The sequence below is a fragment of the Calypte anna genome, chromosome 5A, assembly GCF_003957555.1.
Source record: "Calypte anna isolate BGI_N300 chromosome 5A, bCalAnn1_v1.p, whole genome shotgun sequence".
In the NCBI taxonomy this organism is placed as follows: Eukaryota; Metazoa; Chordata; class Aves; order Apodiformes; family Trochilidae; genus Calypte; species Calypte anna.
Window position 1 is genome coordinate 18,840,826 of NC_044251.1, and position 14,828 is coordinate 18,855,653.

Below are 14,828 nucleotides of genomic sequence, written 5' to 3' on the forward strand. Positions count from 1 at the left end.
ATCTTCAACACTTAGCTGAGTAACTGGGGTTGAAAAACTTGATTTTTGTAGTTTTATTTTGATTTGCAAATATCTATACCATACATACAACATTCCAGTAGCCCAAGTACATTTTTTCTTAGTAAGAAATCTCCCTTGTCCATTTTCTATACGCTTTTATGAGATATAAAAGGCACCGTGACTACAGTTTTTCAAAAAAATTCATTATAACTAATGAAATTAGTTAAAACCAAGGTTGCTGGATCCTAGAAGTCACATCTTGACCTTTTATATTTTCTCAAGTCTCAAAACCACAGGCATGTATACAGTCTTTGTATAAATCTCATTCAGCTTGACAGCAGACAAGATATCTCTAGGTCTGTCAAAATGAGGAAACCTACTAGAAGAGAAAAAGGTGGAGACTGAGCCAAAGGAAGCAATTTCTTGTTTGGGTTGTATCCAAATAAGGTTAATGGAAATTTGAACCAAACTTGAGTCTTCACAGGTCAAAGAATGGGTAAAAACTTCACTTTGGATGTTAGGAAGTAGAATCATAGAATAATAGAACCACAGGATTGCTTGGGTTTGAAAAGACCTTTAAGTTCACCAGGTCTATCTGCTAACCTAGCACTGCCAAGTCTACCATAAAACCATACCCTCAAGCACCACATCTACATGACTTGTAAATAACTTCAGGGATGGTGATTCCACCCCTTCCCAGGGTGGTCCATTCCAGTACCTGACAAGCCTTTCAGTAAAAAGTCTTTCCTAATATCCAGTCTAGACCTCCCCTAGTGAAACATGAGGCCATTTCCTCTTGTTCTATCTCTTGTTACTTGGGAGAGAAGACTGACACCTGTTGAGGTGGACAACACCAGCAGCTTTTCCCTCATATTTCATCATACAGGTGACTGTATGTGTCACCTTGTCACACAAAGAGATCAGGTTAGTCAAGCAGGACCTACCTTTCATGAGCCCATGCTCACTGGGCCTTATTGCCTTGTTGTCCTGCAAATGCCATTTGGTAGCACTCAAGATATTCTGCTCCATAATCCTCCCTGGCACTGAGCCCAGACCGACAGGCATATACTGGCATATAACATCTTGCATTGAGTTGCTTTGGTATACAGGTTCTTACAACAACATTCTGTCCTGCCCTATTCTGTCACTGAATATAGAATATGGCTGTTGTCTCAAGATAACTTAAAGTCATCCTGGTGTCCCTAGGACAATGTAAAATTTAAAATAATAGTGTAAAAGAATTAAAAAAGTAAAAGATTTATTTAAAAAACATGCTTATCCCTTAAACCTGATTCTCATTGTTGCAGAAAACCTATTGAGCCCTGACATAAATTAGGTAAAAAAACATCCTACTGAGGGAGCCCTAGAAGAGTTGTGGGTTTATGATGTACACAACAAGAGACTGGAGAGAACAGAGTCTGTTTCCCTGGGAGATGAGAAGGATGAAGACATTCTGTCTTAGAATAATAGAATCATAGTTTGGGATGGAAGGGACCTTAAAGATCACCTAATTCTAACCCCCCCTGCCTGGGCAGGGACACCTCCCCCTGGACGAGGTTGCCCAAGACCCCATTCAACCTGGCCTTGAACACTTCCAGAGAGGGAGCATTCACAACTTCCCTGGGTAACCTGTTCTAGCATATCACCACCCTCACAGGAAAGAATTCTTTCCTAATGTCTCACCTAAATCTCCCCTCTTCAAGTTTTAAACCATTGCCTGTAGCAAGACGAACCTCTTTTAGGGTACGGTGCTTCAAGGTCCAAACCAGGTGTTCCAGCAGAGACTCACAAATAGTGCTCTAAGCTTATAGCCCTCAGGGTTGACTAGCCTGGATCAGTGCTCTTGCTCCAAGAGCAACTGACCTCTCTGCTGGCTTGCTCAGGAGTGAGCTGAGCCTGGGAGTTTTAGCCTCACCTTTTATTGGCCCCCTAATCCTGCTCATGTGCAGTGGGGGCCCGCCCTAATCAGGCACAGGTGGGCTTAACACAAGCTCATGCCCACTGTCTGGCAATTAGTGGCACCTGGTTGCCTCATTTCACTACATTTGCCCCTTGTCCTCTCACTACATATTGGTGCAAAATGCCCTAGCCCAGCTTTCTTGTAGGTCTCCCTTCAGATACTGGAACATCATCTGGGAGAAAGTGCCTTTTGCCATCTAAGGTTGTACAGAAGACAAAGTCAGACTTTCTCTGAGGTTCACATCAGGAGCGCAAGAGGCAATAGGCAAAAGTTGCAACAGAGGAGTTCCAACTGGGTATAACAAAAAATGCTTCACAGTGAAAGCAGTTAGGCAGTGGAGCAGGAGCATTGAGAGGCTGTGGATTCGATCCTTGAAGATTTTCAGAACTTGACTAGAAAAGGCACCCAAGCAACTTGATCTAACCATGAAGTCAGATGTCTTTGAGCAGGCTTACCAGATGATCTCCAGAGATCCCTCCCAACTTAAGTATTTCTATGATTTTATAATTATATTGAATACCAATAAGGTTTTTTGAGTAAGAGAAAGTGACTCATGATTTTTGAATCACTCAGGCTGGTGGGAAAGAAATCAAACTTGGGCTTGTATTTTAACTAATTATATGCTGGAATCTAAAAAGCATGATAAGATTGTCTTTGACTTGTTTCAAATGATATGAAATGGAGAGAGAGAGGAAACTGCATGGTTCAAAGAAAATGAGTTATTAGGGATTTTCTAAATATCATCCAGCTATTCTTCACTGCCACTTTGGTATAAAATAGAATTTTAGTGTTCTTAGTTGTAGTAAATAATTTTGAGATAGGTGACATATGTCGTTTGCATCTAAAATGCCAATGCAAACAAGAAGATGACATTACCAGAACTCCTTTAGGATTCTGTTACAAGGTCACATCCTGTCACTTTATATAAATATTATTCTTCTGTAGAGGAATTGGAATGTGAATGATTAATTGCAGACTAAGGACTAGAATCATACACAATCTATTTAGAAAGAAACAAAAAGAGAAAGAAAGGAAAATCAAGACATTCTGTACAGTAAATATTTTTGATACATTTGGTGAAACTATGGGAAAATACAAAGCTCTTAAATAAAAGACAAAGAAAAATTTGCTCACACACTGGATGCTTTCCTATATTTGGAACTTTAAGATGAGTTGTTTAATCACTGGGTTTCTAATTAAAAAGGTGCATGACTTAAGTGAAAAAAAATTAAAATTGATGTATTTTGCTTACGAATGTTACTAAAATAATACTCTACAAAAAAAGAACATGAAAGAAGAAAAGAACATTAGATCAACATTTGACAGCAAATACACTTTGATAGGCTTGCATCTATTTCAGATGTAAGAGAGCTGGAGTTAAATGTTTGTTGCACGGTGCCGGGTGGTACACATTGTTATGTCTAATCTGTAAAAAAGTGAGAGTATGAAGTAGAGTGCTCCTTGAATGACAAGAAAACTCTGGGCAGCACTTCAAACCTGCAGCTATACTACTTAAAGTTACTGAATAGGTACTTATTAGGAGTGGCTTCTTTAATGGTTTCTTGTCTTAATTTATTAAGCTGTTCCTAGTTGTTTTGGAAGTTGCAGGCATTTTTGGTGAAACAAAATGTCTAAACCAGAGATAATTATGAGGCTAAAATATTACTTATTATATTTTAATAATTTTGATTATATAAACTAATTGTAATTTGTTTTTCAGGAACTACAATGTACAGGTAAAAAATAGCCTTTAATTTAAGAGCCTTATCCTAGACTTCTTAATCAAGCTAAATTCCTATCAACACGAAAGTGTTCTAGTAAAAATCAGAACATTAATATGCCAAATAAGTAAAAGATTCCAATGTTAGTCGGTGGGGGAGACATGATAGCTGCCACTATCCCTACTCATATTTTTAAAGAAGGAATTATGGGATTTTTACCTTTACTGCCCTTTTGGGTGTCTCAGCCAAGATGGGGGGAAATATTCCTTTGTAGAAGCCAAGCAATCTATTGAGGAAAAAACAAGAAATTACATTTGTGTGCATGAACAATTTATCATTACTATACTACCAATTCTATTTTCACTTTTAAGTAAAACAATCAATGCTTCAGCCTTTTCAAGCACACAGACAACTAATGTCACTGCTTACTTCCTAAGTAACAATAGTTACACTGATTCTTTTATGTGCTGGTGAGATATAAAAAAATCAACAATGAAAAAGTAAAAAGGTCAATAATTTTTTTCTGAATATAGAAGAAATTGTATTTAAAGGAAGAGGAACAGTTTTAACAAAATTATTTCATTTGGGATAATTTTCTTGACACAGCAATGATGATATTAAAAAGTGAAGTCACAAAATTCAGATTTGGGAAAAACTGACTTCAGCAAGTTGCATACAAAAAACCTGCATGATCATCTTCAGATGGCAGGTTAAGGCATCTTTTAAAGCCTCGTTTTAAATATGTCTCAAAATAATGAAGTTTGGTTTTTGACAGCTTAATTTTAACATAAGTTATCTATTCACAGATCCATAACAGAACATATGAATTTCATCTTAGAAAAACCATTTGGGCAACATTTGGCTATTATACTCATGCAGGTCTTTGCCTTTCTCTTGCCTGCCTCCATAAACACCAGAGGTGTTTACAATAGCAGCTAACTTTTGGAGCTGGGCTGAAGCCAGAGGTCCATTTGTTTCAATGCTTTTTATAATCTACATTTTATCTATACCTATATCAATATAAGATATCTAACTGATGGGTAGCTCTCAGAATTCCCAGGTGGGGTAGAAGTAAATATAGTACTTGTTTGCTAGGTCTCCACATTAACCTAGACAGTCCATGGGGAGAGTCCACAAAGGCATCTAGGGCGATCAGCAAGAAGATATCTTGCCAGGTATCTAGAGTATATCTTACAACTTATCCATCTTCAGGGCTTATATACTTCTTTCACTGACAGAAGATTCTGTCTACAGAAGAAATCACTTCTTAAAGCAATGTCTTCTTGCAATGCTGAGAAGTGGTGATGTTGAAAGGTGGTGATTCACCTTTCTAAATCAGCCTACTACTTGAAATATTTTTGCAGGGTGTGGAAGAGTCACCACATCAGCAGATTCTCCTACAGTTATCCTGTGCACATCAAAGGGAAACAATTAAATTCATATTCCCCACATGAATGTAAAATGCACCAAAAACTATACTATTTTTTCCACCCTTGTAACGCTTCTCTGGAGTGCTCTTCTTAAGCTGCTCCAATTTGAATAAAGTAATTATAGGCTTTGTAAGATGTTCCGGAGTGGGAATATCACTTATATTTCCTCCAAAGTAAGCAAGCTAAAAATTCCAGTCCATGATCAAAGGAACTTTTTGTCATTTTATACAATTGCATTATAAATTCATTTAGACAATGGTTTCATGACAAAATACTGGAAGTCCATGGGTAGGAGATTTCAGAAACTCAGTTGAGTTGTCAGATGTTTGAATTTCCCTGTAGCCTCAGTTTTCAAACTGAAATAAATAATTACACACACATACATGTACCTATTGTGAATCCACACAGATATGGATATAACTACAGATAAGTATGGACATAATACCATGCAGATACTGTATACATCAGCCTTTAACAGTTCACACATTTCCAGACTATATTCTGGCTGATTCAGCAAATACTGAGATGTTGAATAATTTAAGCATAGGATTCATAGTTTAATGTGAGTTCAAACTGAAATTGAGGTCCAAGTAGGAGCAGCTTCAAGAACACACACCCCTATAAACACTTCCTTCCATCTCAGTCTAAACCACTATAAGCATATCAACAACAGGCATCCCATTTGGAATTTTCAGTACTCTGGCATGATTAGAGTTGGAAAATGAAATGTGCTCCACCATCTTCTACACTCACAAGTGTAGCTCTGATTGCAAAAAAGTGAGACTCAAACTTGATTCAGATTTTCTCATTAGCAAGAGAGGGCTAAGCAAAGAAATTACATTGTAAAGCAAAAATTCAATTCTAAAAACACACAGCAGCATTACTTAGCCTTCCTCAACAGTACAGATTGATGTCTAGGTTGTCGTCTTCTATACTCAAGAAGTTATTGAATATGTAAACCTTGTTAACATTCCTGTAGTCTCTGAGCATCTCAGGGAAAACTTTTCAGAGAGAATGTGAAGTGGAAGAATATACCAGAAATTTGAGCAGTAGATCTGCCATCTCAGCAATTTTGCAAGGCAAGTAATCACTTCTAAAGAGTAATCCATTGTTCTGTCATATCTAGGTGTTGAAATACCAGCAATTCAGATGATCACCAGACCAGACAGTGGATTCATTGCAAATTCTAGAGAATTGGAAATTGAAAATATGAGAAGCCATTATCCATTTCTCCTGAATCTGTGCTGAGGATGGGAAGAAGCTCTGGAGATCATCTGGTCCATACCCTTTCACAAGCAGGGCCCCCTATAGCTGGTTGCCCAGGAACTTACCCAGATAACTTCTGAATTCTCCAAGGAGGGAGACTCTACAACCTCTCTATCCAAACTGTGCCAGAGTTCAGCCACCCTCACAGTTAAAAAGTGTTTCCTGGTGTTCAGATGGACTCTCTTCTGTCTGAGTTAGTGTCCATTGCTTCCATTCCTGTCACCGGGCACCACTGAAAAGAGCCTGAATTCATCCTCCTTGCACCCTTCCTTTAGTCATCTGTTGAGATGAGATTCCCCCCTGAGCCTTTTCTCCTCTAGGAAGAACAGTCCCAGCTTTTTCAGCCTTTTCTCATTTGAAAGATGTTCCAGATCCTTAATAATTTTTGTGGTCTTTTGCTGGACTCTTGGCAATATGTCCATGTCTCTCTTGTACTAGAAAGCCCAGATCTGGACCCAGAACTCTAAGTGTGGACTTACCAGTGCTGAGTAGAGGGAAAGAATTCCTTCCTCAATCTGCTGGCAACACTCCTCCTAATGCAGGCCAGGAGACTAGTAGCCCTTCTGGTTACCCCTGACATCCCTTACCACGTTCAACTCCAGGTAGACTTTGGTTTACCTAGCCATGTCTCTGCATGCTCAGACTGTTCCTATTCTCCTCCCATGTTACCTGTCCCTATTTCCACCATCTCTTTTTATATTTGAGTTTTGCCAGGAGCCCCTTGCTCAAGTACACAGTTGTCATTTTTGCCTGGCTTCCTCCATGTTTGAATGGACTTCTCTTGAGTGGAGGTGAACTTTGAATAGTATCCAGCTTTCCTGGACCCTCTTCCCTCAAGAGTCTTGTACCATGGGACTTTTCCAAGCAGATCTCAGAAGAAGATACAGTCTGTTCTGAAGTCTAAGGTTGTGATCTTGGTTTTTGTTCTGCTCCCTCCTCTCAAGATCTTGAAATCCACCATCTCACAGTCAAAAAAACCAAGGCTCCCTTTGACTTTCACATGTTCACTTGTGAGTATGGGATCCAGCAGAGCACCTCTCTTCAATGGCTCCTCTTTGACTTGTGTCAAGAAGGTATCATTCATGCTCTCCAGTAACCTCCTGAATTGCTTATTCCCTGCTATGTTTTCCCTCCAGAAAGTATCAAGGTGGTTAAACTCTTCATGACGACCAGGGTCTGAAAACAAAAAGCTGTTTCCAGATGTCTGCAGAGGGCTTTATCCAGTTAGTCCTCCTGGTGAGGCAGCCCACAGTAGACACTCATTACAAAGTTACTGATATTAGTCTGTTCTTTAATTCTTACCCATAACCTCTTATCATTCACCCTCAGGAAGAGCTCCATGCACTCTCCCATAAAAGGGCAGGCCCTCCTTGTATTCCCACCCAGTTCTTTCTAAAGAACCCTCCATTGCAGCACTCCAATCATGTGACCCATCCACTACATTTCTGGGATCCAACAAGATCCCAGCCTTGCAGCTGCATACAGATTACTCATTTCTTGTGTTTGTCTCATGCTGCTTGTCTTTGGTTGCAGTCACTTCAGAGAGACTTCCTTGCTTACATGCCAATGCTTGATGTGAACCCATTTGAGCCCTGTTTTGTTCATTTTGTGCTCCTTGTTGCTCACATCACCCCGTGTGGTTTGCTTGTCAGCCTGTCCATTGCTCCCTCAGAGCTGCAGTAGCTCTCTCCCTCCCCTGTGGTTCCTCTTTACCACGTCAGCCACCCTGTGGCAAAGGTATCGCTGCAAAGACATCATCACTGTGCAGGTCATGTCAAGCTGATCTGGTTATTGCACGTGTAATACTGAAAAAAACGAAGAATCCATCAAGCTCAGCAGCTATATTCATTAATCTACAAATCATTGAGGTGTCTGTAACTGGGTTACAGTGCTTTACTCCTCCTTTCCTCTGTGTAGGCAAATCGCACCATGAAAAACAGACAGGAAGGAGTTAAGGTCTATTCCTATGGAACCCATTAAGTTCAGAAATCAAAAAACACATGAAGACTTTGAGGATATACATCCATATATGCAATATGTAATTCACTAAACATGGTAAGAACTAGCTCAGTATTTAATTATGAACTGTGGTTTAGGTTTTTTTTCTCCATCCTCATTTGAAATAGAAACAGAAGAAAGGTTAGAAAGCACAGACAGTAGGATGAAAGGAGTAAAGGACAGGAGGAAGTAAAAGACAATCCCATCTCATCACTGCCTATTGTCAACTGATTAATTTTATGTATAAAGCAGTCTTTTAGAACCATCTCTGCCTGAGGTGGAGGACAAGCAGTTACCCTCAAACTTTGCTGGATAATGCTTTATAAATCATGCCCATTAAAGAAACAATTATTTGAAATCTTTGTGAAATTAGCTCTTTACTTAATTCAAAACAACTAGTTTGATAATAGCAAAAGTTTGAATGTATTTGTCAGTCAGAAAGAACCTACAGACACAATGATTCTATATTTCCCTTTTCCTTGGTCCCAAACACTGAGTTAGCCTACTTTCACACAGTGCAGTAAATTTTTCAGTCAGCTAATGAATGGGGATGACATTTCACATTTGAAAGATATTATCACCTGGATTCAGGCCTTTCTTCAGAAAAACGATGTTCAGAACATTTATGGAACAGCAGCAGCAATCACTGAAGCATATGATACAAGAGAGACAACATGACATCCCACCCCTAGTTCGACACTGGAGGCACTGGAAAGAGCAAGTAAATCTCTAACAGAAACACAGCTACATCTTATTTTGTTTCAGCATTAAAGGTCTAAATGAACATCACCATTCAATTGTATTCTGGGCAACAGCCCAAACTCATCTTCGCCGCAGTTGATTTTGAAATACTACAGTCAATCATATCTTCTCAATTTGTTCTTTCAGGCTTTCGCTATCCTTCTGGTTTCCATTTCTTGTTTGGAAGCCTTGAGTCATTCACCCTGGCAAGACGACCAACGTAAATCAGTTATTTTCTCCAAATTACACTGAAATTGGGATCTTGCTTAGTTTTTTGTTTTCTTCCTCTGTCTTTCACATAATTTTCCCTTTAAGGATCTAATAAAGCTGATTGAAGGCATGAACACAATATTCCCTTTCTTCTATTGCTGTCAAATCCAAGTCTCTTAACCACATCGTTTTATAATTAAAACAAAAAGCCTCTTAGGTTCAATTCTGCTTTCATTACCCCTGAATTATCCCAAGTATAAGTAAAAGACCTGGGTTTCATGGCCATGTCAGTTACATTAAACCAACGTGTGAATTTCTGATTTTACAAAATATTTCATTTCATCAAAGGGAAGAAATTTTGAAAACATGCTTGGTAGAAGGGTAGGTATTCAAAAAGAGGAAGAAAGTATGTCTAAATATATACAGAAAATTGCTTAGAGTTTAATTTATATCAGGAAAAGGGTATCCTTTTGTTTCATAGAATGTAGCATGTTGTGAATTTATTACTAACAGAAAATAAATCCACTGAAGACAGGGCAATAATACTTTAATATAGCTATTAGTGTGAAGTAATCTAAATGTTGACCTAGCTGGATATTTAAAAGATTTTCACTTCCCAGAAGATTCAGGAAAATTAGGGAATGTTTAGTGAAGGCAGGCACAAATTAGTAGCTACCACTAAGAGGCTTACAATTTATCTTTTTATTTTGAGAGCAGCGAGACACTGGGCAATTCACCCTTGTAATTCACTCTCAATATAATAATTTGCCCAGCTGAAGAGGTGTGCTGCATGGAAGGCTCGGTGTCATTCGGGCACAGAGCTGAATAGACATTGAAGGTTGGACACATTCATAGAAAACCAGGCTTGGACACTCCATTACTCTCCAAAAAGGTTTTTTTCTTACAAAGTATGTTATGCTTATTATCCTACTGCAAATGTTAAACACATGTCACTACAGGAACATCATGTAAAGCTATCAGTGAGACACTTATCCAAGCTAGCTTCTGAATTTCTGCTATACAAATAAATTTATGTATTCTTTGTCTATGATACATATACCTGTCATTTGAGACAATGGTAGTAAATGCTAGGTACTTATTTTCACATTATATTTCATTTTTTTCCACCAAGTATGAATTCATGTAAATCAGCATCAGTTGCTAATTTACATGACACAGGAATAAGGAAAAACCAGAATTCTTCTTCATAGCAGGTAAATGTAATACAGATTATATGCTAACATATGTCTGTAGTAACAGTGATGTGAGTCTATTTTCTAAAAGAAGACCACGTATTCAGCTATGAGAATACTAGAAGCAGAGAAGCTCATAAAAGAAATCTCTCAAACAAGTTAAGGCAACACAGAATATGAAAAGTGACTGTTTTAAAAGGAAAGGACTGTCAGTGAAGGGTACTCTTCAGATACTTCAGAGAAATACTACACAGTGGAGGATCTGGCTCAGAAACAATAAGACTGGCCAAAAAATGGATTAATAATCAACATCAATCTACCTCACTTATTCAAAATGACAGTCATCACTGTATTTACTGCATGTGGGTCAGATTATGAAGTTATTATGATCCATCATCCATGTGAATTTGTTATTCTTATTGAGAAATGAGTCTTTCTTCCATGACTTTTAATCACCTCTCAATTTCTTGGTCAAAATCCTCACTAATTTTTGGCTTTCTAGTCTGCACTGTGAATTTATATAAGTTACAGGACACATCTAAATATAAATCCCTCAAGAGAAGGGATCTTGTGTCTTTTGTGCAGCAAAAAGTGAAAGTAAAAAAAAGGAATCATTGTTAAAATTGTTCTCTGTTCAAATGAGGGTCTAGCCCTCTCTTATACTACATATTTTTGATATGCTTTCTGTATTTTGCTGTACTCAGGAACCTTCAAAAAAAGTTCCAGGAAGGTGAAGCTGGAGCCTTGCACTGTAACAGGCAGCATAAACCCAACTGTTCTCGTGTGTGAAAAAAGAACATCTTGTTCTGGCTTTTTTCCCAAAGGATGATTACAAATTAATTAGTTAAGTGGTGCATTGTTACCATGAACTGCTTGAGTAATAGATCCATGTGTATTAAATCAAAACGGATTTTCAAAAATGTAGCTGTGCTCACACCTCCACCACTGACCCTGCCAGTGTCGGGGGCCTGTGAAGCCGGAGGACTCGGGCTCCCTGGGTGGAGAACGGTGGCTGCAGGGCCCCTGCTGGCTCCACTGCTCGCAGCTCTGCAGCGCCAGGGCTGCCTGCCACCTCTGCCTGCCCCTTCCAAACACTGCTCTTCTAGTCGGAACCCCATGGCCGAGGAACAAAACACAGCTCTGCCCATGCTTCTGAGAAGCCTTAGGCTGGTGGCCCTGATGGAATTCCTGTTCAAATCAGTGCAAATGGCAGCATTATTATCACTGGCAGCTAGTCTAGGCTCTTACAAAATTGTCTGCATGTAGTCACTAGCTGGGCTGTAGAATGGGTCTACATGTCTCATTTCTTACAACTGACAGCATTTTCTTCCCCCAAAGATTTTCCCTCTAGCTGCCCCTTTGTTTGCAATAGGAACAAGCTACAGGCATGCCAAAACAGCTTTGCCTAGAGCTTCTGAAACAGAAAAACTCGTCATTGCATTTTGGATTGTCAGAACTGGCAGAATACTTCATTTGTTCAGTACGAGTTTTAGTTGTTCAAACAGCAGAAGAGAATTTAAGGGCTTTTTTTCCCCCCTTTTGCTAACAGTACTGCCACAACTGGTACTACAGGAAGCAGTCACTGTTTTAAAGTAGCTCCACACCTACATCTATTGAAGCTAAAGAATGCAAGAAAATGAATCTTTTTTAGTTTTGATTCTAGAGAAAAAATAGTCTTCTTTAGCTGTATGCTTAGAAATCTGTTTTGGACACTAAGAAAAATGAAATCATAGAGACGATCTCTAAATGTGTTTTCTGGAAAAGGCTGACAGCATTTCTCTGTGTTAAACTGATGCTGTGATTCCTTAAAAGAAAAATAATGAGAAGACTAAAATTTCTGCGTTTGCCCCGGGTGTCTTACTCAGATGGGTTGTGACTTTGTAAGACTACAGCATTAAGCTGTTATAATTTTGTCAGGAAAAATGTAGAGCAGGAAGGAAATTTTTGATTGCAAATTAATGTTAGCCTTCACTGAGATAAGTTATACTCTTCAATATCCATATTTATAATCCTTAGGGACTTACATGACGACATGTATTCTTTCCCATCTGCTAGCTAAATATGAGATTGAAGAGGCTTCAGTGTCATTATACAGATTAGTGGCTCTCCCAGGAGGACTCGAGGTTCATGATACAGTGAATAACTTACACAGAGATTTAGAAGACCAACATTCAGAGATAATTTTGTGTTTTCATGAGTTTTGCACCTGCAATTATTTGGGCTTATAATTTAGGTTACTTAGGTGTTTTTAATTTACAAATGCAATCAGTGATGCAGACCCTTAAACTGAACTGAACTGCAGGCAACCATAACTGCAGGTGCAAAATTTTGTCTGTAATGATTTGGGTTCATAAACACATCAGCTTTGTGAAGTTTAATCTAAAACTAGGCCAGAACAGTTGCTATAGTGTTTTTAGCAAACATACATTTTTTTCCCATTTCTCAAAAAAAGAGAAAAAAATTAATATAAAGACAGCACCTCTTAGCATTTAAGCGGAAATGTTATAATTCAAAATATACAAGCAAGAGCATAACAATTAATTTGATTCCATCTTTTAGTACCTTGGGGTATTTAACCTTTTGGGATATTTTTCTTACTCCCTTTACGGTATCTCTAGCAGGAAATTATAAAAGATTCATGATTTTATAACAATAATACTGTTGATAGTTGCAACAGTCTTACACACATACAGATCAAAGTGTGCAAAATTCATGGCACTACTTAGGTAGTGAATGGCACCATGAATATGTGCACATACTGGCACTTGCATTTCCCTCTAGTAGACATTTGTGGTACCTAGATACCTAGATGTGTGAGGAAACTCATGCAAACAGTAACTACCTGTTTTTGTCTAAAGACAGAAAAAATTCCTCTGTGTGTCGCTGAAACTGGATTCTGCCTCAAACCTCTGTTCACTCAGCACTAATCTTTGTAAAGGAAATGATTAAGAGAATTTTCCACTAGAGAAGTTATTATAAAAAGTTTTGTGTATTTGGGAGCTAGAAAATTATTCTTCAAAAAGCAGAAATTCCTTACAGTTGCAGGTATTGTGCCTAGGTACAGGACAGACTCTCTTCTCCACCTGCAGAATGCAATCCTACAGTGCCAGTGTGAGGCAGTGAGGGCACAGGTCTGAAACCAAATTCCAGCCTTTTGTTCCAGCCAGCTGACCCCAGCCCAGGTTACACTGCTTAAGAAAACTCTTACAGATGGAGATCTGCATTGTACACTGACTGTCATGGATGCTGGAGCAATGCCCAAAAGTATAACTCCTATTCCTCATGAACCACACACGAACACCCTAAAAATACCCTATGGATTAATACACTTTCCTCAGTGTTATTCCAATCTAAGAACAAATAGAGCTGACAGCTAATACATCAAAGTTTTTTTTTTTTTTTTTAATCACAATAAACTGGTTCCACCTTCAACACAATGAAACTCCTACTCTATGATGACATTCCTCCCATACTTCTGACAGAATTTATAATTTAAACCACCACTATGTCATGTCATTACCTTGGGAAGGTAACCTTCACTTTCAGTTTCTCAAAGAGAAAAAAAACCAGGCAAAATATGTTTCAAGGACCGAGAAATGAAGAAGACTTAGCACAGATTTACCAAAAGATTCCAAGTAAAGTTGACTGTTAAGCAACTGGATTTTGTGGACTGTTAAGAAATGAATTTTGCAAGGATTTATCCCAGTGGTATACTATAGCATAGTTACTGTAGCAAACTGTTACATAGTTACTGTGCAGATTTGTAAATACTTTTTCATACCAGATCAAGCAATCAAGACAAATGTGTGAAGGGAAGAATTATATAGCAGTAGGCACTCCAGTTATTATTATTGCTACTAATAATTCAGTGATCTGTTCTTGTTTCATGTAGCCATGCCCCACCTGTCAATAGTCTTCTCATGTGCACAGACATCTTTAAAAAACCTGACAGATTTTTTATTTCAAAAAGTAATGGAGTCTGTGTCTCAGTGATATGGCAGTTTCTACTGGATTATTTATTTAAAAAAAAAAACAAACAAACTTGCAATGTGTTCTTTGAGCAGCAAACCTGCCTCAGCAGGTTTAACTTGAACATCTCTTTTGAAATGTTTTCTTTTTCTCAATATACTCTTCTTTTCCAGCACCCTTCTCAACTTGAATTCTTCTGCAGAAAAGAAATTTTGCCACTTTGGTACTGAATAAACAAAACAAATGAACTCTCTCCCAGATTACTTTTAAAAGCATACAAAGTAATTTACTTTGCAGATGAACAAAGCTTTTCATGTAGCAATTCACATCAATGCAACAA

The 14,828-nt window shown here is 38.3% G+C and overlaps 1 protein-coding gene across 8 annotated transcripts in view; it reads right to left on the bottom strand.

The window, feature by feature from the left end:
* Positions 1-14,828, bottom strand: part of SLC25A21 (solute carrier family 25 member 21) — a 242,009-nt gene that overhangs the window by 21,789 nt on the left and 205,392 nt on the right. For all 8 annotated transcript variants that reach the window (XM_030452161.1, XM_030452159.1, XM_030452166.1 and 5 more), the window contains one exon: positions 3,901-3,967. In XM_030452161.1, the coding sequence (XP_030308021.1) occupies positions 3,901-3,967 (67 nt within the window). The remainder of the gene's footprint in view (positions 1-3,900; positions 3,968-14,828) is intronic.